We start from the raw sequence: 26,791 nt of genomic DNA, 5'->3' as shown, positions 1-26,791 counted from the left end.
TTGAAGAGGTTTTGCGCGGCTATCCCTGAAGCCAGAACAGCAAAAGGGATTGCTGCGCAGCCTGCAATAGCTCCATAAGACACACACACATTTACCCTTACATTTTAGGAGGGGGGAAATGTGTTTTACAGAGCGAAAAATACGGGGGTTTTTTCCATATGCCTGATGCAGTTGGAGCAATACAAGACACCCAAGCTCCATATTGCAACAGACCCTCATCTCAGTGGCAGCTACACAGCCCATAGGTCTCACCCCTAAAAGGGTGTTATAAAGCTTGAGAAACGTTCAGGAGGAGAGCGAGCAAGATGCTCAGAGGTCAAAACATGCTCCCTACAAGGAAAGGCTGAAATGCTTTGGAGGGGCAGGCAGCATTTGGCACCAGAAAAGTAAACCATCAGGGTGAGGTGGGGAGATCAGAGTTGAGGTTTATGCAGTTTTAGATTCCATTGGAACAAATGGGGGCAGATACTAGCCCACCCACCCCCACCCAAGCATTCAAACTCTGGGTCACCATGTTGCATCAGTGAAAGCAGATATAACTGTACCTTTCAGCTCTTGGTTTCTGGAAGGCAAGATCAAAACAATGCAGCAATATGCAACAACAAGGGTGGCTTTCAGAATATAAGAGCGTGTCAGACAATTTGCTCACCTACTTCAGCATTACCTACACTGACTGGCAGCAGCCCTCCAGGAGTCCTTTCCCAACCCGACTTGGTGATGCCAGAGGCTTAACCTGGCACCTTTGGCATAACAATGCACCAGCTCTGCCACCAAGCTCTCTTGTCCAGGGCAGCTGGACATGTGAGTGGCTGATAGCCAAACAGAACTTTCCGCTTCAGAAGGCATTATATTTCAATATACAAAACAATGGGCAGAAATTGCCTTCACACCCCACTAAGTGGGCTTCCCAGAGGCAATTGGTTGCTCAGTGATCTGGAGTGGGAAACTGGAAAACAGGCAGGAGAGGGGCATTATTTTTCTGCAGAAAATTCTGCTTTGCAAGTTCATTAGTGACAAGGGATGGACACAATTGGAAATGCAGTTATCAGGCAGGTTCAACAGCTTAGGCATTTAGCTTTGCTCGCTAAATATAAGCAAAACAGAATATTCCAAATAGGTTCACTCTCTAGGACACTGAATAACTTTCCAATGGAAATTACCCTTTGCAACTTTAGCATCATTTGCGTTGGGGTTTTTGAAAAAAACCCAGATCAAAAATTCCCATCAGGCCTTACAATCACTTGCTGCCAACATCATCAGAGACAAGATCCTGCACTTAATGGACTTTTGGTCTGATCCTGCGAGGCTCTTCAAAGGAGCGTTAAAGGGAGACCTGCTTATACCCAGTTCTCCATTGTAGATCTCCCATAGAATCGCTGACCTGCTTTGCCTCAGCTTCCTGGCGGGATCACAGCACATAGTGGCGTGGCAGTGCGCCACACACACACACACACACACCCCTTGCTGAAGCTATTTTCATTCATGGTTTGCTCCTTCAGAGAATAAAGCAGCCCAAGAGGCAAGTAACCAAGGTAAATAAGGCTCTAACGACCAAGATTTAATAGCAGCCCTACACTCTCTATTACGTCCTGTTCGAATCCACCCCAGATCAGGCCAATTAGAGGCAATAGTTAATGACACAGTCCATGGAGTTAACTCCTTTTGCCCTCCATATCCTGGGCAACCCAAGACTATTCTACCGGCCCTCCATGCTCAAGCCCGGTCTACCTTCACTTGCCTTCTCAGCTGCATCAGTCGCAATCACTGAATTTTACAGCCTGTTCATCCCTGAAGACTCAAGCAACAAACTGCAATGGGAGACCTGTACTGGGAGCCAAAGACAATAGATGCACAAGTACGTTTCCAAGCACAATTCAAAATGTTGGTGCTGACCTTTAAAGCCCTAAACGGCCTCGGTCCAGTAGACCTGAAGGAGCGTCTCCACCCCCATCGTTCAGCCCGGACACTGAGGTCCAGCTCCGAGGGCCTTCTGGCGGTTCCCTCGCTATGAGAAGCCAAGTTACAGGGAACCAGGCACAGGGCCTTCTCGGTCATGGCACCCGCCCTGTGGAACGTCCTCCCATCAAAGAGAAAAATAACTACCAAACCTTTAGAAGACATCTGAAGGCAGCCCTGTTTAGGGAAGCTTTTAATGTTTAATAGATTATTGTATTTTAGTGTTTTGTTGGAAGCCGCCCAGAGTGGCTAGGGAAACCCAGCCAGATGGGTGGGGTATAAATAATAAAATTATTATTATTATTATTATTACAAGGTGTCACAACTGCCACAGCAAGAATATAATCCAGTAGCTTCGAAGGGAAATTACTTTGCAAAGATGGGTATATTAGGACAACTCACACAGAAATGCTAGTGAATCTTCATGTGGATTTTTTTTTTGGGGGGGTGGGGGGGTTTGAAGCAAACTGATGGGGATAACTGAAAAAAAGAGAAGCTGTAGGTGATGGATTCACCCATGCCTTAAGAGCAACTACTAAGTGTCTCAATAAAGGCATTTCTTCCAGGCTTCCCTGGGAATGCTGTAGATTGAATTCCAGGCCTTCCGCACAGGTTGCAAACCTTTTGCAGGAGAAGGAATATCACAGGGTGTGTGCATTTTTAAGATCAAACTTAGTCGATATTGAATTGACATCAAGCTTTCTGTGTGCATGTGCACTCTATGTTTTTAAAGATCAGGAAATTCCAGCGACTTGATATTTTTCAGATAGCAAGTTTCCCAGCTTCGCTTCAGAACTCAGCAGCGTATCTGCTTTAAGTTCATGAACCGACACGGTGGAGGACCTATTGCGTACTCTTAATATTGCAGACGGCTGCCAAATTTGAAGCCAGAGGGAGTAACTCAGTCTTAAAATGCTTTCACACTCCCCAAGTTTTTCTTTATTTTAAAAAACCAGAGCCATGAAGTTACCCCACCCTCAACTCTTGCTGGAAAATGAGCAATTTAATATCAGAAACAGAAGCTGACAACCACATGCAACATGCAAGACATGAAGTTATTTCAACTCCTTGGAACAAGCGCCATAAGGAGATTTTGGTCTGCTTTTTCCATCCGGAGACCAGAAAACCTTGGCATTTGCCAGCCTGTTGAGTCCAGTGTTTCTTCCCATCAGTTACAACTGTGCTTCTGCAAACAGGGAAAAAGAAAGCTCACTGGAGAACAGACAAGATTTAAAACCAACAACAGGGCTTGCTTGCTGTCCTATTCCACAGACAAACCGCAGATGGGTCATTCATCCTCTAAAAGGAAGACCCTCAATAGCCTCATCTGCGCTATCTGCCAAAGCTTGGTTGCTATGTCCTTCCCCATGTCGTCACTGAATGCTTGCATGCTTTGTGTCATTTCCTGAAGCTTATTCAAAGTAGAGCAGTTCAGGTGGCGCTAGGCATGGCTGTGACAACCCAGCCCATTGCTAGGCCAAACTTGACATGATGGAGCAGCCATATACCGTATTTTTCGCTCTATAAGACGCACCAGACCATAAGACACACCTAGTTTTTGGAGGAGGAAAACAAGAAAAAAACTATTCTGAATCTCAGAAGCCAGAACAACAAGAGGGATCGCTGCGCAGCGAAAGCAGTGATCCCTCTTGCTGTTCTAGCTTCTGGGATAGCTGCACAGCCTGCATTCGCTCCATAAGACGCACACACATTTCCCCTTACTTTTTAGGAGGGAAAAAGTGAGTCTTATAGAGTAAAAAATACGGTATTTCTTTATCCACATGGTTTCCTCGCTCATGTGTACAGGTGAAGTGGACATCTGGGCTGCAACTTAAAACCCAGACATCGAGCTGAGGAGGACTGGAAGCAGAGTGGTCCTTCCAGCAGCTTATATAGGAGAGGGTCCCTCTCCATCAGCTCTGCTGAAGACCTACTCCATCAGGCTGCTCTTTTAAGCAACATCCACAGCTGCTATTCCATCAGGCTACAGTAGATGAAGAGTCATGGTACCACAGGGCTTCTGTATCTGCTCTGCTGAAAATACCTGCAACTTCCGGCTCCCCCTCCACTCCTTGACATGCAAATTTTGAAGGATGGGCATGTTTTGGTTCTCAGATGATTTTGGAAAGGGTGAATTTGATATATTCAGCTTTAAATACAAATGGAATTGGTTTCCTCGGTAGGAACACCCTCCCACCAGATGTCAATGAGAAAAACAACTACCAGACTTACAGAAGACCTCTGAAGGGTTCAATCTCCAGACAGGCTCTTGTCTGAAACCTTGGACAGTCCCTGCCAGGCAGTGCAAACACTACTGAACTAGATGGCCCATTGGCCTGACTCTGTATAAGGCAGCTTCTTCTGTTCCTTTGCAACTGCTGCCAGTCAGGGCCCAATGTACAGGGATCCAGTATAAGGCAGTTTATTATGTTCCTATGACAAAATACACAGAGAAGCTTTTTCCCCCTGCAAATATATGTATTGCAGTTAACTTCCTCTCCCCACCCCACTCTGAACACTCAGCCTCCTGCCTTGAATGCCAATTAAATTACCTGCTCACAGGAAATGTCCAAATAAGAGATAAAGCACGTGCCCAGTAATGATTAAACACAAATGGTTTCCTGTTAAGGGGGTACCATGGAGGTCTGCATATTTCCCCTCTACCCCTTCAGTCTCATGGCTGCCACTGCGGCATCTACAAGGCTAAGTTAATCATTGGCCTTGCTGTCTGCCTCTGCACAGCCACAACTTCATTTCATTGCAGGTACGCCCTCCATCATCACAAACCCTCTCCAAACAACTGTAGCCTTTTTGCTTGCGAGCCCCACCCACTGCCAGATTGTCTATGAAAGGGGGGGTGTTCGCTTTATATTTAATTATGTACAGTGGCACCTCAGTTGTCGAACGTATTCCATTCCGGAAGACCGTTTGACTTCTGAAATTTTCAGCAACTGAGGCGCAATGGGCGGTCAGCAAATCTCATTGAGAAAAAGGAGAAACGCACCTCGGAAGCCATTCGACTTCCGAGGAGCATTCAAAAAAGGAAGCATTTACTTCTGGGTTTTTGGCGTTCAGCTTACAAAACGTTCGGCAGCCGAGATGTTCAGAAACTGAGGTTCCACTGTACAGTGGTACCTCTGGATGCGAATGGGACCCGTTCCAGAGCCCCGTTCTCATCCTGAAGAGAATGCACCCCGCGTCTGCGTGTCACGATTCGCCACTTCTGTGCATGCAGGAGCAGCAAAACCCAGAAGTAACGTGTTCCGTTACTTCCAGGTCACCTTGGAGCGCAACCTGAAAACGCTCAACCTGAAGCAACTTTAACCCGAGGTATAACTATGGTTTTCCCAGTACTAATGTATGGAAGTGAGAGCTGGACCATAAAGAAGGCTGATCGCCGAAGAATGGATGCTTTTGAATTATGGTGCTGGAGGAGACTCTTGAGAGTCCCATGGACTGCAAGAAGATCAAACCTCTCCATTCTGAAGGAAATCAGGCCTGAGTGCTCACTGGAAGGACAGATCCTGAAGCTGAGGCTCCAAGACTTTGGCCACCTCATGAGAAGAGAAGACTCCCTGGAAAAGACTCTGATGTTGGGGAAGATGGAGGGCACAAGGAGAAGGGGACGACAGAGGACGAAATGGCTGGGCAGTGTTCTTGAAGCTACCAACATGAGTCTGACCAAACTATGGGGGGCAGTGGAAGACAGGAGTGCCTGGCGTGCTCTGGTCCAGGGGGTCACAAAGAGTCGGACATGACTAAACGACTAAACAACAACAACAACAACTGTATTTTGTGTTTTCCTTTTGCACTTTTATGTTATCCGCCCTGTGATCTTCAGATGAAGGGTGGTGGTGTACGAATTTAATTAATAAATGGACAAACAACATGGACCATGGGCTGAAAACATTTCCCTGATCTAAAGCAATGTAGACACAACCCAAATCTCAACACAGGCCATCCTGACCCAGTTCTTCCTGTCTGCGTTATGACCACTGCACCAACCAGAATGGCTTTGCCGTGGACATGGAAGGGTTATGTCAGCAACTGGAGTAAACCCACTGGCTTCCAAAAAAACCCATGCTGATGTCACGGCATGACATCATGCTGGGTGGAGGCAGCTGTAGTAAAAGTGGAGGCAGCTGCAGGACTTTGGGGGCTTGTGCTGTTTATGGGCAGGGCAACCCATTTGCAAGGCTTTAGAATTAAGGGGCACTTACGGTTAGGGCCCAACCCAAGCTAGAGTATCTAATAAAGCTCAGCTACATCTTGCGAACTTAGAAACCGGGAAGACGCTTGTGCCAAAATGTGGGATTCCTCCCTTTTTGCACGCAAGGCAGAGGCAGATGAAAAGCTCTCCCAGTCCCACCCCACTATCCACTGAATCACACCATCCTCCAGACTTGAATCAGCATGGGGTTGGGGACTCTTTAAAGAGCCGAATTTTGCTAATAAAGATAGTAGCTCTAAGCTCACAAAGGAAATCCACGCACCCAGCCAAGCATAACAATCGAGCAAATTGCTGAGTATTACGGATACTGTGGTTCAAGCATCTTGCCAAGAGCTGGCTAAACCACCAGGACAACTGACTCGCCAATGCAAAATTCCGTGCTTTGATTTAGATGGGGAAGCTATTTTAGCTTGCATTGGTTGAACACCTTTGGAGCAACTACCAATACCAGGGGGCGAAGGGAGAAAGAACGCAAGTCAAGCCATTCAGCGCTACTTCCGAAAATGAAAGCAAATTCTCATATCCTCTTCCAGCTATGGCAGTACTGCAGGTTGCGTAGACCTTACATGCTTAAAGCTAGGCCTATGCATTGGTGTCAGTTATGGTGCTGGAGGAGACTCTTGAGAGTCTGATGGACTGCAAGAAGATCAAACCGATCTATTCTGAAGGAAACCAGCCCTGAGTGCTCACTGGAAGGACAGATCCTGAAGCTGAGGCTCCAATACTTTGGCCACCTCATGAGAAGAGAAGACTCCCAGGAAAAGACCCTGATGTTGGGAAAGATCACAAGGAGAAGAGGACGACAGAGGACGAGATGGTTGGACCGTGTTCTTGAAGGTACCAGCATGAGTTTGAACAAAGTGTGGGAGGCAGTGGAAGACAGGAGTGCCTGGTGTGCTCTGGACCAGGGGGTCACAAAGAGTCGGACATGACTAAACGACTAAACAACAACAATGCATATGGTGTCAAAACATGATGTCTCTGCATCTAACACACAACATACCACACCCTCCCCATTCAGGTAAGAGGAGGGTATGTTTGTGTGTGGAATATAGCTAAACACAGGCCAGACACAGCACCACCTAGGTCCACTTAGTGGGACATCCCTACAAGGACAGGCCAGCATTTTGCTGCCCAAGTTTGAGGACAAGACGGCACATATACAAATGTGTCTAAATAAATGCACAGGATTTTTCTTTAATAATAAATGACACGCTGATGGGGAAATAGAGCATACCAATCTTTCACACTGGAAAAAACCAAAAAAATGAAGTTGACAAGTTCCACTCATTCCGATATGCCACGATATACCTAACCCTACATAATCACTCTCCTTTAAAACACACAACTGTTTACGGTTAAGAACCTTGAAAATCCCAGTGGGCATCACCTACTGAAGACCCTATCCAGGCCCGCCAACCTACCCCAGGAAAGAAAGAGAAGAGGACCACCTGACGAAGCCTGCTTCTCCCCCAGTTGCCAACACAGCCGAGTTGCCAGACAAGAAGCATAGCTTTGGGCTGACACCATCTCATTAACAGGCAACCATGAAAGATTTGTCCCGCTGCTCCAATTCCTGGATAGGCCACACATTTGGAAAGGCCAAAAATTCTTTGCTCGAAATAAAAGAGAGAGGAGGGGAAAAGTTTGGGGTTGCTGGAGATTAGCCCCAGCTGTCTCAATTGCTTCGGCAGACCATGAAACGGAGCAGCGGTGGCTCAAGGAGGCTGCTTCACCCAAGTGACATCTGTTTAACACGGCAACATTAATAGCTGCTACTAGGAAGGAGTCTCGTTTATCAGGATGCTGTGAAACAGGCAGGGAGGTTTGGCTTAAAACTGCAGAGATCTCCAGGGCGTGTATATATACACAGACAGATCACTTTGCTTGTGAAGAAGAAGAAGAAGAAGAAGAGTTTGGATTTGATATCCCGCTTTATCACTACCCGAAGGAGTCTCAAAGCAGCCAACATTCTCCTTTCCCTTCCTCCCCCACAACAAACACTGTGAGGTGAGTGGGGCTGAGAGACTTCAAAGAAGTGTGACTAGCCCAAGGTCACCCAGCAGCTGCATGTGGAGGAGCGGGGAAGCGAACCCGGTTCCCCAGATTACGAGTCTACCGCTCTTAACCACTACACCACACTGGCTCTGACTGATGTGTTACATCTATTAGAGAGCTGCCATTTACCATGTCAGGCTATCAATCCATCATTGCCTATACTCCCTGGCTGTGGCTCTTCAGGATTTCAGGCAGGATCTTTACCTGGAGATGACGGGGATCAAACCTGGAACCTTCTGCAGTCAAGCAGATTCTCTACCACTAAGCTACCCCTCTTTCTCAAGCCAGGGTCCTCCCTTGTCCCGAGTACAGGCCCCACTTACACACATACCTGCTACTATGATTATTTTCTATACCACCCTCAACCTCTCCATTCTTAAGGAAATCAGCCCTGAGTGCTCACTGGAAGGACAAATCCTGAAGCTGAGGCTCCAAGACTTTGGCCACCTCATGAGAAGAGAAGACTCCCTGGAAAAGACCCTGATGTTGGGAAAGATGGAGGGCACAAGGAGAAGGGGACGACAGAGGACGAAATGGCTGGACAGTGTTCTTGAAGCTACCAACATGAGTTTGACCAAACTGCGAGAGGCAGTGGAAGACCGGAGTGCCTGGCGTGCTCTGGTCCATGGGGTCACAAAGAGTCGGACACGACTAAACGACTAAACAACAACAACCACCAAGACAGCCCTGCTCTTTCTAGCTACCAGCAGAAGATCTTTGTGGCGCTTCTGAGGGGTTTTTTTTATTAACAGACATACCGCATCTCCAAGCACCACAACACCAATCCAAACTACCTGCTTTCAGTTAAAGGGTGGAGGGGAGAAAGAGAGAGATATCAAAAGTTTCAAGCACAAGACTTCTGCATCAGGTCACGCTTGGCTCTCTGCAGTCATAGCACTTTGTATGAAAATTTGTTTTCAGCCGCAGAACCGAACACAGTCCTTTCACACAGAAGTCCACTCCTGGTTAGCTTTGTCCGTTTCACCGTCTAACACGAGAGGAGAGAGATCCCCTGAAGATCTGCCAGCAGATCCTGATCCACCTTCTGCCCATGACTGCCCTATGAGTAGCCCAGGGTTTCGCTAGCAGGGTCTCCACTTGAAGAAACAAAAGGGTGCTTAGCTTCCCCAGCACAGTCTAAAGTAGGACAATTCAGCTGGCGCAACCTATACAGGCAGACAGAGGCTTAAGGAAAGCTGACGTGCCAACAAGACTCACTGGAAAAGAGCATTAAGCACGTTGCAACAGCTGCTGCAGGCCAAGCCAAAGACTGAGGCAGGTGCGGCAGACAGCTTCTGCGTTATGGCCGTCGAAACCACACACACATTGCACAGCACAGAGGAGGGTGGCCTATTCCACTCGCTTTAAGCTTTATCAGGAGATTCTGGGGCAAGGTCTATGACCATCCCTCTTAAGATGGTAAAAAGAAGCTGCTGGACCCATCTAGTCTAGCATCCTGTTCACACAGTGGCCAACCAGATGGTTGAAACAGAGATCCGATTGGTTTCTCCCACAGCTTCCCCAAGCATTTCCTTTCCGCTGTGTCCAATATTTTGCTGCTGATCACACCAAGGTTGGGTTACCAGATGTCCCCGGTTCCCGGGGACAGTCCCTGGATTTGCAGATCTGTCCCCGGGAAAATCTGCTACCAGGCTGGCTCCGGACTGCTGCCTGCCACTGCCAAAGGGGAACTGGGGACATTCGGCGGTACAGATCTCCTAGGAAGCTGACTTCTACAAACTCAGTCCAATGAGCTCAGCATTGTTTCTACCAGAGATGGGGACTTAGAGCCCTCGCCCTTCCTTGTACACCCATTAGCCTTTGCCGGCAAGGGCAGTGGTCCAGAGTGATGGAAGCCATTGTTGAACCAGCCTGGAAGGACCGCAGGACCCACCTCCTGTGTCTACACTAGCTAGGAGAGGTTCTTCCCAGGATTCACACTGGGTTCTTCTCGCCAGCCCTTGCTAGAGATTCCAGGGACTGAAACTGGGTCCTTTTGCATGCAAGCAGATGTTCTACCATTCAGCTATGGCTACTTCAAACTGCCTTGAGTCAAACTGCCTTGAGATCCTTGGAAGAAAAGGCAGGGATATAAAGATGTAATAAATGGCAAAGGGAAATGCATGGAAAACAGATTTTGGAACATGTTCCAGAACTCTTCGCATTTCCTGCATCTAGACCCTAGTACAAAGAACAAGTTCCCCTTCTGTCAGGATTTTGTGGATTGTGGCCAAGGGAATTTTACTCAGAAAAGACCCACTAAAATTAATGAACCTAAGTTAGCCATGCAGGAGTGCTTTGGATTCGAATACTGTCAGATACAGCCCTATGACTCCTGGCATAGATATCCTGAACCATTGCACCTCCTGGGATATCAGCAGTGGACTGAAACATCTACAGGTGTTCTTGCAAAACTATAAAACTACATCACAGCCAGAAACTACGGTCTGCTGCTCGCCTATCAGCAGTAAAGTGTGTCATCCAGCTTCAGAAACGGCACCAGATTGCATCAGAGTGAGGTTTGTCTTAGCCCAGAATTCCCTTTCTATCTGGCACCAGTTGCCTCTGGAAATGAGATGCATAAGACACAGTGATGATAGCCATCCTCCTTTTCTACCATGATCAGGTAGGTAGAGATGAACTGCTGCCAACACGGGTGACCCCAGTGACCTTTCCTGGGTTAATCCAGAAACCATCTTCCAAACCAGCTGGGACTGTTGAGTCCAGTCAATACTGAAGCTCATACAATGTAGTCAAATATTTGCAAGTTAATTGACAAAGGGTGATTTCCTCAGCTGCTTACACTGGGAAAGTCGTAAGAGGCAACAGTTACAAATGTTTGGCCAGACTGTCCCCCTACACAATTACCACCAGGTTCCAAGGGACACTTCCGCGCAATGTGTTCCAAGCAGCTGTAGCCAGAACAGATTTGGTGGAAACTGCAAGCATCCTCGCAGCTTGCTCGTTTCGTTACAAAGCATCTTCCAAGAGGCAATGTCCACGTTAACAACACACTTTTGCCATAGCCGCCACCTTTCCCAAGCACAGAGGATGTAACTTGCCCCAAATTGTGATGAGGAATTCTGCCCAAGGAATTCTACACAGTCATCATGCCAAAGGCTTTCCCAGTTCCAGCTCCATCACCCAAAAACCTCCTGCCTTCAGTACTCTCTGCCCGCTCTCCCATGCCATCCCATCAGCCTAGAACTGCCTCCGCCTTTTATTCCAAAGGCTCAACCTCATTCCAACAAGAAGCCTCCATAGCCTTCATCCCACGGCAAACCCAGGCCTGAAGAACATAAGGAGAGTCTGGTGGCCGATGGCCCATCTACCCTGTTCTCACAGTGGCCAACCAGATGCAGGATGCATTGCAATAGCATTTACTCACATTCATCCCATGGCAATATCTCCACTTCTCCCACCCCTCCATTCTTAGACACCGACCTCACTGCCTGGGCACTTATTTTTCCTACCCTGCACCATAATGCACCTTGCACAGTTGGTGCTGCTGCGATATCCAAGGCAGCTCAAAACATTCTTGCCTGACATTCCGTCACACCGTGTTGTGACCAAGAACAAAACCCAGCAGGAGGCTTGGGGATCAGCACCCCACAGGTTTCTGCTCCAGCCACAGGTGCATGAGGACAATATCAGAGCCCAGCTAGGTAAAGGTAAAGAGACCCCTGACCATTAGGTCCAGTCGTGACCGACACTGGGGTTGTGGCGCTCATCTCGCTTTACTGGCTGAGGGAGCCGGCGTACAGCTTCTGGGTCATGTGGCCAGCAGGACTAAGCTGCTTCTGGTGAACCAGAGCAGCGCACGGAAATGCCGTTTACCTTCCCGCTGGAATGGTACCCATTTATCTACTTGCACTTTGACATGCTTTTGAACTGCTAGGTTGGCAGGAGCAGGGACTGAGCAATGGGAGCTCACCCCGTCACAGGGATTTGAACCACTGACCTTCTGATCGGCAAGTCCTAGGCTCTGTGGTTTAACCCACAGCGCTAGACCACGCTAATAGTTCGCTGGGTCTGTCCATCCCCAGCCTGGTTCTGGCTGAAGCCAATGGGTGCTATACTCCAAGACTTCCAGAGGGCACCAGGCTGGAAGGATGGACTTAGTCCAATGTCCTGCTTCTGCCTAACCACCAGAGGTATTTGGGAACCCGACAAGCAGCACATGAAACCATCAGCCTCCCCCATCTGACAGCCATCAACTGTGTTATAAACACTGAGCAAAGTCAAGCCTTCTGCCTGCAGTGGAGACCTTAATAGGCATTAACATTTCTGCAGAACAGTCTGTCTCTAAAGGCATGCCCTGAACACCCATTAATGCCCATGCCTGGCGTATTAAGTGACACTCTTTCCCTGTGGGTTTGCAATGCACCCATGCACATCAGCCACACTGCAGGAAGCCCTGCAACGCCCTGGGTTCCCCTGTCACTCTGAAAGGCATCGCCCACATGAATTAAGTGGCCTTTTCAACACCAAAGGCTGCTCATCAATGGTTCCTCTTCATCCTGGAGAAGAGTGACTAGTGGGGTGCCACAGGGTTCTGTCTTGGGCCTGGTCTTATTCAACATCTTTATCAACGACTTGGATGATGGACTCAAGGGCACCCTGATCAAATTTGCAGATGACACCAAACTGGGAGGGGTGGCTAACACCCCAGAGGACAGGACCACACTTCAAAACGACCTTGACAGATTAGAGAACTGGGCCAAAACAAACAAGATGAGCTTTAACAGGGAGAAATGTAAAGTATTGCACTTGGGCAAAAAAAAAAAATGAGAGGCACAAATACAAGATGGGTGACACCTGGCTTGAGAGCAGTACATGTGAAAAGGATCTAGGAGTCTTGGTTGACCATAAACTTGACATGAGTCAACAGTGTGACGTGGCAGCTAAAAAAGCCAATGCAATTCTGGGCTGCATCAATAGGAGTATAGATTCTAGATCAAGGGAAGTAATAGTGCCACTGTATTCTGCTCTGGGCAGACCACACCTGGAGTACTGTGTCCAGTTCTGGGCACCACAGTTCAAGAAGGACACTGACAAACGAACGTGTCCAGAGGAGGGCAAGCAAAATGGTCAAAGGCCTGGAAACGATGCCTTATGAGGAACGGCTAAGGGAGCTGGGCATGTTTAGCCTGGAGAAGAGGAGGTTAAGGGGTGATATGATAGCCATGTTCAAATATATAAAAGGATGCCACATAGAGGAGGGAGAAAGGTTGTTTTCTGCTGCTCCAGAGAAGCAGACGCGGAGCAATGGATCCAAACTACAAGAAAGAAGATTCCACCTAAACATTAGGAAGAACCTCCTGACAGTAAGAGCTGTTCGACAGTGGAATTTGCTGCCGAGGAGTGTGGTGGAGTCTCCTACTTTGGAGGTCTTTAAGCAGAGGCTTGACAACCATATGTCAGGAGTGCTCTGATGGTGTTTCCTGCTTGGCAGGGGGTTGGACTCAATGGCCCTTATGGTCTCTTCCAACTCTATGATTCTATGATTCTTGCATGTGGAAAGGATTCAATGGGCAAGTGCCATGTTCTGCACCCATGCGCCGATTCCTGCACTGCAGGGGGTTGGACTGGACGACACTTGGTGTTCCTTCGTGGAATGGTAAAGTTGGAAGGGGCCCCAAGGGTCATCTAGTCCAACTCCCTGCAGTGCAGGAATCTCAGCTAAAGCATCCAACTTCTGCAATTGTATGATAAGCAGATACCTATTCCACCATATGTGGCACCCAGACTCCTCTTGTCCATGCAGAAAGAGATCCGTGCCTGATTGTGATGTGCCTGCACGCACAAACACTTAGGAGTGCTTCTTTTCCAGGTATGATACTTGTCGGGAATCCAAAACATCCATTAAGCACCGAGGTTTAAGAGGAGGCAAGCAATGGCCACGCTTCAAGGAGAGGACCTCAGCAGGTTGAAGAGGTGGGAGTTACAGAGGGAAGCAGGTTAAAGCAACCTCCTTGCATTTTATTTAATTCTTTCTGCACTAAAACAGAAATCTCATCTTGCTATGGTGCTTGTGGGTTGGGGGGGGGGTGAGAGGCTGGCTATTTGCCTCCGATCCCAGCCTACAGAGAATGGATCCTCCCAGAGAGAAACAAAATAAATAGAAATGAACAAGACGAGGGGAGGGAGGGAGAGTGCAAAAAGAAACTTTCCCATGAAAATATTTTATTTTCTTAGAGAACAGGATACACCTGCGAGTCTTAACACCAGAGGGTAGTTGGGGGTGGTGGGGTTTTTTTATGAACTTAATTCATGGATTAATGGACCCCTCTGCTGGCAGGAGCCAGAACTGCACTTAAAACCATCCGCTCCCCACCCCCCTCAAACTAGAGTGGTTTTAACAAGTGGTAAGGAAGGTCAACTTTTTACAACTGCATCCAATTGCTCCAATTGCCATCAGGCTTAATTAGGAGAAGGGGCAGCAAAACACAGAGCCACAGGGATGCTTTTGATCAAACAGGAGCAGATTGGGCTTCTCTTTCAAACTTCATTAAAACAGGGGAAGATGTAGCAAGTCTTTGGCGGATGGGGGAGTAAGAAGGAGAGAGAGACAGCAGCCACAACAGGACACCCAGCACGCAATAGTTTTGCTCCTTTTTTCCTCTCCGGTGGGAAGGATCTGAGATCAGAAGAACAGCCTTTCGACCTATGACAGCTCCCCACCCATTTTGCATTTCCAGAAAGGAAGCTGCAGAAATCAGAGCAGGCACACAGAGGAGGGAGGATGGGGAGGGACTCAGACATACCAGCTCAGAAGGGTGGGGGACATACTTCCAAGACAGGCCGGTGAGGTGTTTTTTTTTAAGAAAGGGGGGAGGGCACTTTCCCAGACACAGAGTCTTATGAAATACAGGAAGAAGAAAAGAAACAGCTTATTCTCGCTGTTCTCTTTGATTGCCTGCCCACCAAATGCCAGAGCTTAGAAACACATGGCAGCAGTAATCACTATAGCTGGGGCAGGGTGGGAGAGAGAAGGGCAGCAGAAACGCACATTCCAGACCCCGCAATTGCATCTCGACAAACGCATTCACAGGAGCCCTGATGCCCCTTACAGCAGAAATCTCACACCCCATCTCTGCAGCATCAATGTACACTCCTGGTGACTAAAGCTCATTCTCACAGCTGGCTTCCAATGTAAGATCTTGCAGACTAAGTGGTTAAGTTCCTCCATCTCCTTAGTGGAGCTATCTACCATTCTCATGCAAAATGCCTCCCACCTGTGAACTCCAGGTGAGCAACAAGTAAAATAAATACTTTGGTTTTTCTTACAGGAGCCTGTTCTTGTAAGCCACTGCAGATAGGTAGGAATCAGAGGGCTACATCCTTGATTGGCCTGTAGGGTTGCAGGAGGACCATGCATCTGGCAAAGTAGACTGTTGCCTTCTACGTTTGTTCTACAGGGAGCCAATTTAGCCTCAAAAGGTAGCACAGCTCCACAAGCCACTCCAGCCTACGGCTATAAGGAACAACCAGCATGATCCATCCCATAAATAAAATGTATCTTGCCGTTTCCTAACAGAGTCATCTGTAAATTGCACGGCCAGCAAAAAACTCACAAGACACAGAAAGGAAGAGTGACCACAAACATTTAAAACCGATGTCAGCTTGCAGAACCCAGGCTGTTGCCCACCACTAAACACCACGGAAAAGAAAAATAAATAGAGGACGTCCAGATCAGCACAATGTTTTATAGCAAAAAGAAAAAAAACCCTCTCACCTCACTCTTCCAAGCCTGCTCAGCTTCCAGGGAAATTCAAGGCAAGCCAAGCAATGGATATTCTTCCAAAGTGCAAAGCGGAGCGAGGAAAGAGCTCAACAAACTGTTCCCAGCTGACAGCCTGGAACTTCAGACATGAAGTTAACGTGGAAAAGGGATGCAGTTCAAGCAAGCCAGGAGACATGCCTTGAGCAGAAAGGCCAACTCGCCACCAGCAGCACTGAGACTCAGGCCAGTTTCTCAAGACCAGCCTAATGCCAACTTAAAGCAAATCCACAGGGTTTAAACAGGTTGACATTGCCATCATCTTTGCCCAGGACAAGGCTCATGAGTCACCCACACAAGCAAAGGAAGGGAGGGTCATTGCTAGAGTGCCAAAGTAGAAGCAAAGACCCAGCCCCCTTAAGCTTTGCCACTTCTCCTAAAAACCCACCACTTTGACACCGGTAGCCCAGGAACAGCGTATTGTTCTTATGCGATCTACCGAAGATTTTCATTGCAGGGTGAGAAACACACAATACAATCTTTGGACATTTCCTAACACACATTTAAGAAGAGTCAATGTGTCTTCTTTGGAAAGAGCGTCAGAAGGGGCTACACAGGTAGTTTGCAAGGAGGGGAGGGGAGACAAAAATTGTGCATTTGTGTTTCACACACACACACACCCCAAGAGAGTTGCTTGGTTCTGCAGGGAAAGTAGCACCACCAAATTACTCCTCTCCCACTTCCTGTCCCTTCCAATTCAATGCAATCAGATTTTTAGAAGGGTGACTGCGTGGAACAAGGAATCGTTTGCTGCTTGTTGGATGCACCTGACCCCAAATAATTTGGGGAGGGGGGTAATAAAGGAGGGGAGAATTGGTCTACATAGCAAACAGCCCTGGATGCTGCAAAACATCCTGAACAACCTATAATGTGGAGAAGGGAGAGCGAAGACAGGTGGTTCAGGTAAGAGATCCGTGCAACGTGCACCCCTCATCCCTAAACATTCCTACAGGGCAGGGAGGGGGGGTCTGCAAAAACTTTGCCGGGAGATGTGGTGGGCTTTGGGTGGAGAGAGGGGGGGAATACTGAAAAAGGGGGTTTAGTAAGGGGAAAATACAGACTGCATAGAGGCTGGGTTAAGCAGCCTGCAGGAGATTTTCTTATGCAGTCTTTTGGAGCGGTGCGTTTTACGCGCCGGAGAGAAGCGCTCGCGGGTCGTCCAGCGGGCAGGGACGCCGCCGGAGCGAGTGTGCGAGCAACCTGCCGCTCTCAGCTGGAAGGTGAAGCGGGATTATGGGGCACACCTAAGGGAGACAGAGGCAGCCGGATTGCTGCCAAATCACGCAGGGGTGGGGGTGGGGAGGGGGCACAGCGGGCGCCCTATATGAAAATGGAAGGGATAGAGAATAGGGAAGGGCGTCGAGGCTTTGGCTTAAATGCAAAAGTTGCAAAACTTCAGGGTTTGCAAGCAGCATGTTGGAGAAAGGAGGAGGAAGAGGCAAGCTCGACGGTACGGTGATGGGCGCACGCCACGGCTGCGAGGGGGAACACTGCTAGCAGGTTGTAGTGGGGGCAGAGGAAGGCACGAAGGTGAACTTGCAAAAGACAAGCCCCGTTTCCAGGGAAGCATTTTACGAACAAATAAAAAGCGGGCAGCGGGTTTGCTCTGAAGCAGGCCCCTCCCAGGTCGAGGGCGCTTTACTCGCGAGGAAGCGCGCACAGCGCTGCAGCCCCAGCCACCGCAACCAGATCCCGCTCCCCTTGCTCCTACCGGCCCCCGAATACCCAGCGGCGCTTTACTTCCCACGAAGCGCAGCGTCGCTTGCGCGCGGGTGAAGCGCAGCGCGATCCAAAGGCCACCGATCCTGGAGCAGCCAGCGGCGGCCCGGGGCTCGCTTCCTCGCGAGCAAAGCGTCGCAGCGCCACGCGATCGCCGGCTGCAGAGTCCGACCCCGCCGCGTTACCTCTGGAGAGGAGATTAGGGGGGTGTCAGCTAACAAGCAGCCCCCGAGGTGAGGCAGCCGCGCCCGCCGCCGACTTACCCGAAGTAGGCAAGGGACGGTGCCGGGGCGCCGGCGAGCAGCAGCACTAGGAGCGCGCAGGAGGCGGAGGAGAAGAAGAGCCAGCGGAGCAGGCGGTGTCCATCCAGCATTTTGCTGCGGCGCTCGGGCTGACCATCTCGTTCCTTCCCCCGCGGAGCCGGATCAGCAGCCGGGCGGCTGGAGGCGGCCGCTTTATAGGGAGGCCGGCGGCGGCCCGAGCCCAGCTGCGAGCCGGGGGCGGGGCCGGGAGGGGAGTCCCGCCCCCTCCGCTCCGCCTCCCTCCCCCCCCTCCCGCGCGCTCCCGGCGGAGAGCGGCGCAAAGGAGGCAGCGCTGCGCTCGGCTAGAGGCGAGCTTCGGGTCCTGAGCTGAGGACGGAGAGGGGGATCCGAGAAGGGGGAAGTCGATCTTCGGCCAGGGCAGCAGCAACTGGTCTCTGAAACTCCCCGCCTGTTGCCCTGCTGGCTTCGCAGCCTGCTAAAAACTCTCCTTTCTCCCCACCCCCTTCCCCTTACGCATCAGGAAGAACTTTCCGATGGTAACTTACCTGGCAAGGTGATGGACTTACCTGGCAAGGTGATAGACTTGCCTTTGTTGGAGGTTTTCCAGGAGAGGTCGGGGGGCATCTGCCAGGGATTATCCAGCAATGATTAGTGGATTGCAGGGGTTGGACTAGATGACCCGAAGGGGTCCCTTCCAATTCTACAATTCTGTGTTTCCAAGCATTTGGAGGTCTTTTAAAAAAAAAACAGCAGCAGCAGTTGATTTTGTCTATATTTTGATGCTTTTAATATGTGTGCCGTTTTTAAAAGCCTGCCATTCTTTAAAAATGACAGATTTGCTTATTTACTTACAGCATCTATTTATTTATTCTACTGAAGGTATACAGTGGTACCTCTGGTTGCGAACGGGATCCGTTCCGGAGGCCCATTCGCAACATGAAAAGAGCGCAACCCGCAGTGGCATGTCTGCGCACGCATGGATCGCAATTCGCCACTTCTTCGCATGTGCGTGACATCATCTTGCGTGCATGCGCAAGTGGCGAAACCCAGAAGTAACCCTTTCCAGTACTTCCGGGTCGCCATGGGATGTAGCCTGAAAGAACATAAAATAAAGTGGACGTAACCAGAGGTAAGGGACCCCTGACCATTAGGTCCAGTCGTGGCCGACTCTTGGGTTGCGGCGCTCATCTCGCTTTATTGGCTGAGGGAGCCGGCATCCAGCTTCCAGGTCATGTGGCCAGCATGACTAAGCCGCTTCTAGCGAACCAGAGCAGCGCACGGAAACGCCGTTTACCTTCCCGCTGGAGTGGTACCTATTTATCTACTTGCACTTTGACGTGCTTTCAAACTGCTAGGTTGGCAGGAGCAGGGACTGAGCAACGGGAGCTCACCCCGTCGCGGGGATTAGAACCGCCGATCTTCTGATCGGCAAGTCCTAGGCTCTGTGGTTTAACCCACAGCGCCACCCGCATCCCAACCAGAGGTACCACTGTATATATATATATATTTCCTCCATGGAGCTTGAAGTGGTGTATTTTGCTTCACCTCATTTAATCCCCAGAACTACCCCATGAGGTAAGCTAGGCTGAGAGGCAGTGACTGGCCCCAAGTCACCCAATGAGTTTCATGGCTGAGCGTGGATTCGAACCTGGTTCTCTCATATCCTAGTTCCACACTCTAACCCAGGCTTCCTCAGCCTCGGCCCTCCAGCTGTTTTTGGCCTACAACTCCCATGAATCCCTAGCTAGCAGGACCAGTGGTCAGGGATGATGGGAATTGTAGTCTCAAAACATCTGGAGGACCGAGGTTGAGGAACCTGCTCCAGATGTTTTGTGACTACAATTCCCATCATCCCTGACCACTGGTCCTACTAGCTAGGGATCATGGGAGTTGTAGACCGAAAACAGCTGGAGGGCCAAGCTTGAGGAAGCCACTACACTGCATCATGTTATGTAACCCCCTTGGAGGTATATTTTTGGGGAGGGGTTTAATCAAGCACTGAGACCTCCGGGTATAGGGTGGTAATAAATTCAATTACCGTATTTTTTGCACCATAACACTCACTTTTTTCCTCCTAGAAAGTAAGGGGAAATGTCTGTGCGTGTTATGGAGGAAATGCCTACGGGTGGCATGCCTACGGATTTTCCTCCTCTAAAAACTAGGTGCGTGTTATGGTCGGGTGCGTGTTATAGAGCGAAAATTACGGTAATAATAATATATTGTATTTTCTTTGCTGTTTTTATTATAGGTTGTTCTTTTTTTTGGCATTTATATCTCGCCTTTTTTCTCCAAGGAGCTCAAAGTGGTATACATGGTTTTCCTTTACCCTCCCCAATTTAATACCCGTGTGAGACAGGCTATTGGCTGAGAGCCAGTGACTGGCCTAAGATCACCCAGTGAGCTGCATGGTCAAGTGAAGATTTGAACCCTTTACATTGCCTGGAGACGTGCATGTGGAAGGTGATTAACAATTAAGAATAATAGCAATTAAATATTGCATAAAATCTTGTGTGGCAGCGGCTGTTGGGGGAAAGGCAATCTCAAGGCAGCTTGCAGATAAAATAAGAACAGCTAAAAACATAGGAAAAAAACTGTAATTAAAAACAAAAGCATACAGACAATCTCAACAGAAACAGCATGACCCTCATTAAAAGTGGGCAGTTCCCAAAAACCTCTTCACCTGCCAGCAGAAAAACTGTGCTGTGGGTGACGATTAGATTAGGCCTCCTCTGCAAGGGCACCTAACAGAGTGAAGGGGTAGAAATATTGAATGCTCCCCCATATATAGGGAAGAAGGAAGCGGGAAAGTTCCTTGACAGTTTAAAGTTCATAGAATCATAGGTAGAACTGAAGAGTTTGAAGGGACCCCAAGGGTCATCTAGTCCAACCCCCTGCAATACAGGAATCTCAACATGTGTTCCCCCATCCAATTTGTAACCAGACCAGACTCTGCTTAACTTTGTAAATGTGCTAGCGGTTTTATTGCTGCACCAATAAGAGGACAGTTCTGTTTCCTGCTGTGCTAGATTTCTTCTTGCAGGGAGGGCTGTTTTTGTGGGGTGGGGAGGTAATCAAGGAACCGTTCAGAAATGGAATCTCCCGAGACAATGCATGTAAACCAAGGAAATCTTTAATGAACATAATTTTTTTAAAAGAAAGAAATGGAATCTCCCCACCTGCAGCCTGGTGTGAAATCGTTTGCAGAGTTTGGACCCGGTTTATTCATTAAGTGGCTTCATTTGCAGCACGTTTCATTCATGGTTGCTAGCCACAATGACTATGCTTTTCCTCCACAGTCAAGAGGCTGCTTGCTTCTGAATAGCAGTAGCTGGAATCCACAAGATAGATATTTATAGCGCCATTTACCTTCCCGCCGGAGTGGTACCTATTTATCTACTTGCACTTTGACGTGCTTTCGTACTGCTAGGTTGGCAGGAGCAGGGACCGAGCAGCGGGAGCTCACCCCATCGCGGGGATTCGAACCACCGGCATTCTGATTGGCAAGTCCTAGGCTCTGTGGTTTAACCCACAGCGCCACCCTTGCTCCATGGTATCCTCTTGAAAAAGAGAGAGAAGAGAAGATGGGGAGAGGGCTCTTGCACTCGGATCCTGCTCGCTGGATTCGCACAGGCATTTGGTTGGCCACAGGTTGCTGGATGGATGCGCCATAGGCCTGATCTAGTGGGCTGTTCTTTAATCAGTTGTTGATTCCCAGCAACTGGTCTATAGAGGAATTCAGCCTCCGACAGTACTTGGCGGAATCCCATGCCAAATCTTTACATCCATAGGCTAAATTTTCAGAGAAGGAAATAAAGGTCATTGCCACCTTCCTTAACAGCCCCTGCACTTCAGACTTTTCTCCTTCCAAGAAGACCATGCATATTTTTTTTTAATTTCTGCATGCCATGTGGTTGTGAAAGGACGGTACACTCAGCCAGCAACCCAAAATTAAAATGCATTTCATTTTCGGAAAACAATATCGCCCTGTTTTTGGAAGCGGTCCCTCTCTGTGTGCCTGGAATTCAAATATTTGTTTCCTTTACCAAAAAAGAACTGAAAGGGTCTCAAATATTTAACCTTTCAGAAATCTGCTATTGTGTGTTCAAAAGAGAGAGGTTTGCCTCTTAGGATGATTAGGCGTAATTCAGTTTGAACGCACTAATTTGATTTAGGATTGCTTTCACAGGCAATCCTAGGGTGAATGATTAACGATTTGGGCTGAACAAACTCCACCAGGGCTGAACTTGCTTCTGATAGATTTTGGAGCTGGCGCAATTCACTTCAGACTGATTTCTCTTAAGATTGTTTTGAGCGGCCTGCCTACACCGGTTCCCCTTTGTTGGATTTAATTTGATCAGGTAACGCAGTGGCGTGGGCCAGGCTCACTCAGCCAATAGCTGAGCTTGATCGGTTGCCTGTTTAAACCAAACATCCACGCAATCCACCAACAAATTCCACAAAGGGTAGCCTGACGCCTACATCATCAAATCAAAGGTGTGTCGGCTGCTGATGTCTTGATCTGTGGCATTGTTGCAACGGAATTGGTTTCAGAATCTCAGGCATCCATGCTTGCTCCATTTTAAGAATGAGAGGCACAAATACAAGATGGACACCTGGCTTGAGAGCAGTACATGTGAAAAGGATCTAGGAGTCTTGGTTGACCACAAACTTGACATGAGCCAACAGTGTGACGCGGCAGCTAAAAAAGCCAATGCAATTCTGGGCTGCATCAGTAGGAGTATAGCATCCAGATCAAGGGAAGTAATAGTGCCACTGTATTCTGCTCTGGTCAGACCTCACCTGGAGTACTGTGTCCAGTTCTGGGCACCACAATTCAAGAAGGACACTGACAAACTGGAACGTGTCCAGAGGAGGGCAACCAAAATGGTCAAAGGCCTGGAAACGATGCCTTATGAGGAACGGCTAAGGGAGCTGGGCATGTTTAGCCTGGAGAAGAGGAGGTTAAGGGGTGATATGATAGCCATGTTCAAATATAGAAAAGGATGTCACATAGAGGAGGGAGAAAGGTTGTTTTCTGCTGCTCCAGAGAAGCGGACACAGAGCAATGGATCCAAACTACAAGAAAGAAGATTCCACCTAAACATTAGGAAGAACTTCCTGACAGTAAGAGCTGTTTGACAGTGGGATTTGCTGCCAAGGAGTGTGGTGGAGTCTCCTGCTTTGGAGGTCTTTAAGCAGAGGCTTGACAACCATATGTCAGGAGTGCTCTGATGGTGTTTCCTGCTTGGCAGGGGGTTGGACTCGATGGCCCTTGTGGTCTCTTCCAACTCTATGATTCTATGATTCTATGATTCTAAGAAAGAACTTTGGGTTAAATGTAAAATCTTCCAGTCCGGGACTTGAATCTGGTTCGGGGGGTGGGGATAGTTTTACAAGTTGTGTGTCCTTGTTTCTCAGTTTGATCCTTTAACGTGGTTTTGTATGTTTTGTGGTATTTTATGCATTGTGACTTGCTGTTATTTTTATTGATTATAGATTGGTAATTCTTTATTGTGGCTGATAAGTGTAAACCGTTTCATTATTATTTGCTGGTGTCTAATTTTACTCTTCACAATTAGATTCTGGTAGTTGAATGTTGCTTTGTCTGATAAAAGTTGTTTATTTTAAAGTTATCGACACTTTTTATATTGGATCAGATTGTTGCTGTTTGATGTTTTATTGTGTTTTTTCTATGTGTTGGAAGCCTCCCAAAGTGGCTGGGGCACCCCTGCCAGATGGGCGGGGTATAAATAAAAAACGTAATAATAATATAAGGTCCTCGTACAGCTCATCAGTGGATAGGGCTGAAGACACAGGTGCTGTTCAGAGATGTGGGAGGGCTCTGCTCACTTACCGTATTTTTCGTTCTATAGGACGCACATTTCCCCCTCCAAAAATTAAGGGGAAATGTGTGTGCGTCCTATAGAGCGAATGCAGGCTGCACCGCTAAGCCCAAAGCCAGAACAGGAAGACGGAGCACTGCGGAGCGCTCCGTCTCGCTGCTCTAGCTTGGGGACGGCTACGCGCAAACCTCTCTAGGGCAGCGGGGTGCTGTGCTCCAGAGGCTTCAGGGATCTTTGAGGCTGGCGGCTCCCCCCCACCGGCAGCCCCACAAGCTCTGGTGAATGTACCTTGAACGCACCTTGTTTTAGAGGGGGAGAACAAGAAAAAAATTTTCCCTGTTCTCCCCCTCCTATGGTCCGATGCATCCAATGGAGCGAAAAATACGGTAGATCCTAGGAATTGGAAGTGGAGGGGGTCCTGTAGTTGTTGAATGCTGGTGAAAGTGAATCAATCCCAGGTCAATAATAAGAACTGGATCCGGCCAGTGGTCCATCTAGTCTTGCATCCTGCTTTCACAGTGGCCAGCCAGATGCCCCAATGGTTAGCCCACAAGCAGGACCCAAATACAACAGCATTCTCCCCACATCTGGTTAGAGGAGAGGATAGTCAGTGCAGGATTTATGTATAAGCTAAAGAAGCTATAGCTTAGGGGCCCCACTCTCTTAGGGGCCCCCAAAAAAATCTAAAGGGGAAAAAAACCTGGATGTACATTTGCAAAATACAGTCATACCTTGGGTTACAGATGCTTCAGGTTGCGCGTTTTCAGGATACAGATGCGCCAGAAACCAGAAGTATCGGAACAGGTTACTTCCGGGTTTTGGCGGTCACTCATGCGCAGAAGCACTAAATTGCGCTTTGTGCATGTGCAGAAGTGCCCAATCACAACCTGCATGTGTGCAGACGTGGCGCTGTTGGTTGCGAACATGCCTCCCACATGGATCACGTTCGCAACCCGAGTGTCCACTGTGTAAGATAAAAAACAAATAAAATAAAACCTACATACAGCAACAGTGTTTTGTTTTGTTTTGTTTTGTGTTGTGTTGTGTAGGCTCCTATGGTGTAAGTAATGGGCCGTGCCTGCTAGCCTGCTCCCTAAAATATCACTGGTTTGCTCATTTCTATATACAATGGTTCTCAAACTTAATTACCATATAACATATATTCAACACACAAAAAACAGATACAATTTGTTGTTGACAAAGGACAGCTGGATATATAAAGGGCCCCATTACCTTCAGCAGCTTAAACGTAAATGTAAAGGGACCCCTGACCATTAGGTCCAGTCGTGACCGACTCTGGGGTTGCGGCGCTCATCTCGCTTTATTGGCCAAGGGAGCCGGCGTACAGCTTCCGGGTCATGTGGCCAACATGACTAAGCCGCTTCTGGCGAACCAGAGCAGCACACTATAATGCCATTTACCTTCCCGCCGGAGCAGTACCGATTTATCTACTTGCACTTTGACGTGCTTTCGAACTGCTAGGTTGGCAGGAGCAAGGACCAAGCAACGGGAGCTCACCCCATTGCGGGGATTTGAACCACCGACCTTCTGATCGGCAAGTCCTAGGCTTTGTGGTTTAACCCACAGCGCCACCCGTGTCCAACTTAGGGCCTCATCAAACCTAAATCTGGCCCTGAGGATAGTGGATTGATCCAGCATGGTTCATCTTATGTTCTTTATAAGGGGGGCAGTTTTTGGAAGTCTTAACACCAGGGTACTTTCCAGTTAGAGGGATGCGGGCTTAGTCATGCTGGCCACATGACCCAGAAGCTGTACGCTGGCTCCCTTGGCCAATAAAGTGAGATAAGCGCTGTAACCCCAGAGTCGGCCACGACTGGATCTAACGGTTAGGGGTCCCTTTACCTTTACTTTCCAGTTACTTGGAATATTAAAGGAACATGTGAATTGGGAGCACAGTGGTGGCTACTCAATGGCAGACACTGTGTAAATTGAAAGACTACACTGCTTGGCTACCCTCACCCCTCCCTAGATAACTGGCTCCACCCACCCCACCCACCCCAGAAGGAGGAAAGACAAAAGAACACACCCAGCCTTGTGTCTGGGATTCAATTACTCCACTGCCACTCTCCCACTGGCTGTTGAAAAATCTAATCAATAAAGACCTGAGAAAATTTAATCATGTATATTTCACAACAACTTGAGATTCGCCCATAGTGGTAATGTTTTGCCTTTAGGACACACACACACGTACTCCAGGAAGTATCAAAAGATGTTGAACAAAAAAGAAATGCGTCTCAAATATGCCCCCCCCAAATGGGTTTATTTTAATTGTTAAATATGCTCAACGTATTTTGGCATAAAATAAAAAAAAATCCTTCCAGTAGCACCTTAGAGACCAACTAAATTTGTTATTGGTATGAGCTTTTTTGTGTGCATGCACACTTCTTCAGGTACACTGAAGACCAACGCGGCTACCTACCTGTAACTAATATTTTGGCATGACGGCTTAGCCTTAAGAAATAATATTTATTTATTTATTTATTTATTGCATATGTGTCTCCTTCTCCTCATTTAATCCCCACAACAGCCCTGTGAGGTAAGTCAGGTTGTGAGGCAGTGACAGGCCCAGGGTTACCCAGCAAGCTTTATGGCCAAGTGGAAATTGAACTTTGGTCTCCCAAGAGATGATAATACAAGAAGTGTTCATATCGCTTGAGTAAAAATTGCAACAATACAAGAATTGCTAAATCACACATATAACAAACCCTTAAGGGTTTTTTTTTTAAAAAAAATGCACTAGAAAGAATCATATTCAAGTGAAATTATCAGTAAGAATCTATTTAAACTACAACCAGCCATATTTTACACACTCTTTCTTTGGTTACCTTGTGAACTGGTCAACCAAATCTGTTATTTATTTATTTTTTAAAAAACTTGCTGGACAAGAGCTCCTAAGAGACTCACCTGGCATTGCACA

At 48.1% G+C, this 26,791-nt stretch overlaps 1 protein-coding gene across 2 annotated transcripts in view; it reads right to left on the bottom strand.

Moving 5' to 3' along the window:
* Window positions 1-18,195, bottom strand: part of WNT9A (Wnt family member 9A) — a 69,665-nt gene extending 51,470 nt beyond the window's left edge. For both annotated transcript variants that reach the window (XR_014212226.1, XM_082192580.1), the window contains exon 1: window positions 18,011-18,195. Coding sequence is in view for 1 of the 2 variants with exons in the window: in XM_082192580.1 (XP_082048706.1) it covers window positions 18,011-18,120 (110 nt within the window). In the remaining variant the exon portion in view is untranslated. The remainder of the gene's footprint in view (window positions 1-18,010) is intronic.
* Window positions 18,196-26,791: the final 8,596 nt, after the last annotated feature.

The sequence above is a fragment of the Podarcis vaucheri genome (assembly GCF_965113315.1).
Source record: "Podarcis vaucheri genome assembly, chromosome: 12".
In the NCBI taxonomy this organism is placed as follows: Eukaryota; Metazoa; Chordata; class Lepidosauria; order Squamata; family Lacertidae; genus Podarcis; species Podarcis vaucheri.
The sequence above is the reverse complement of the archived record's forward strand: the minus strand, read 5'-3'. Positions and strand labels throughout refer to the sequence as shown.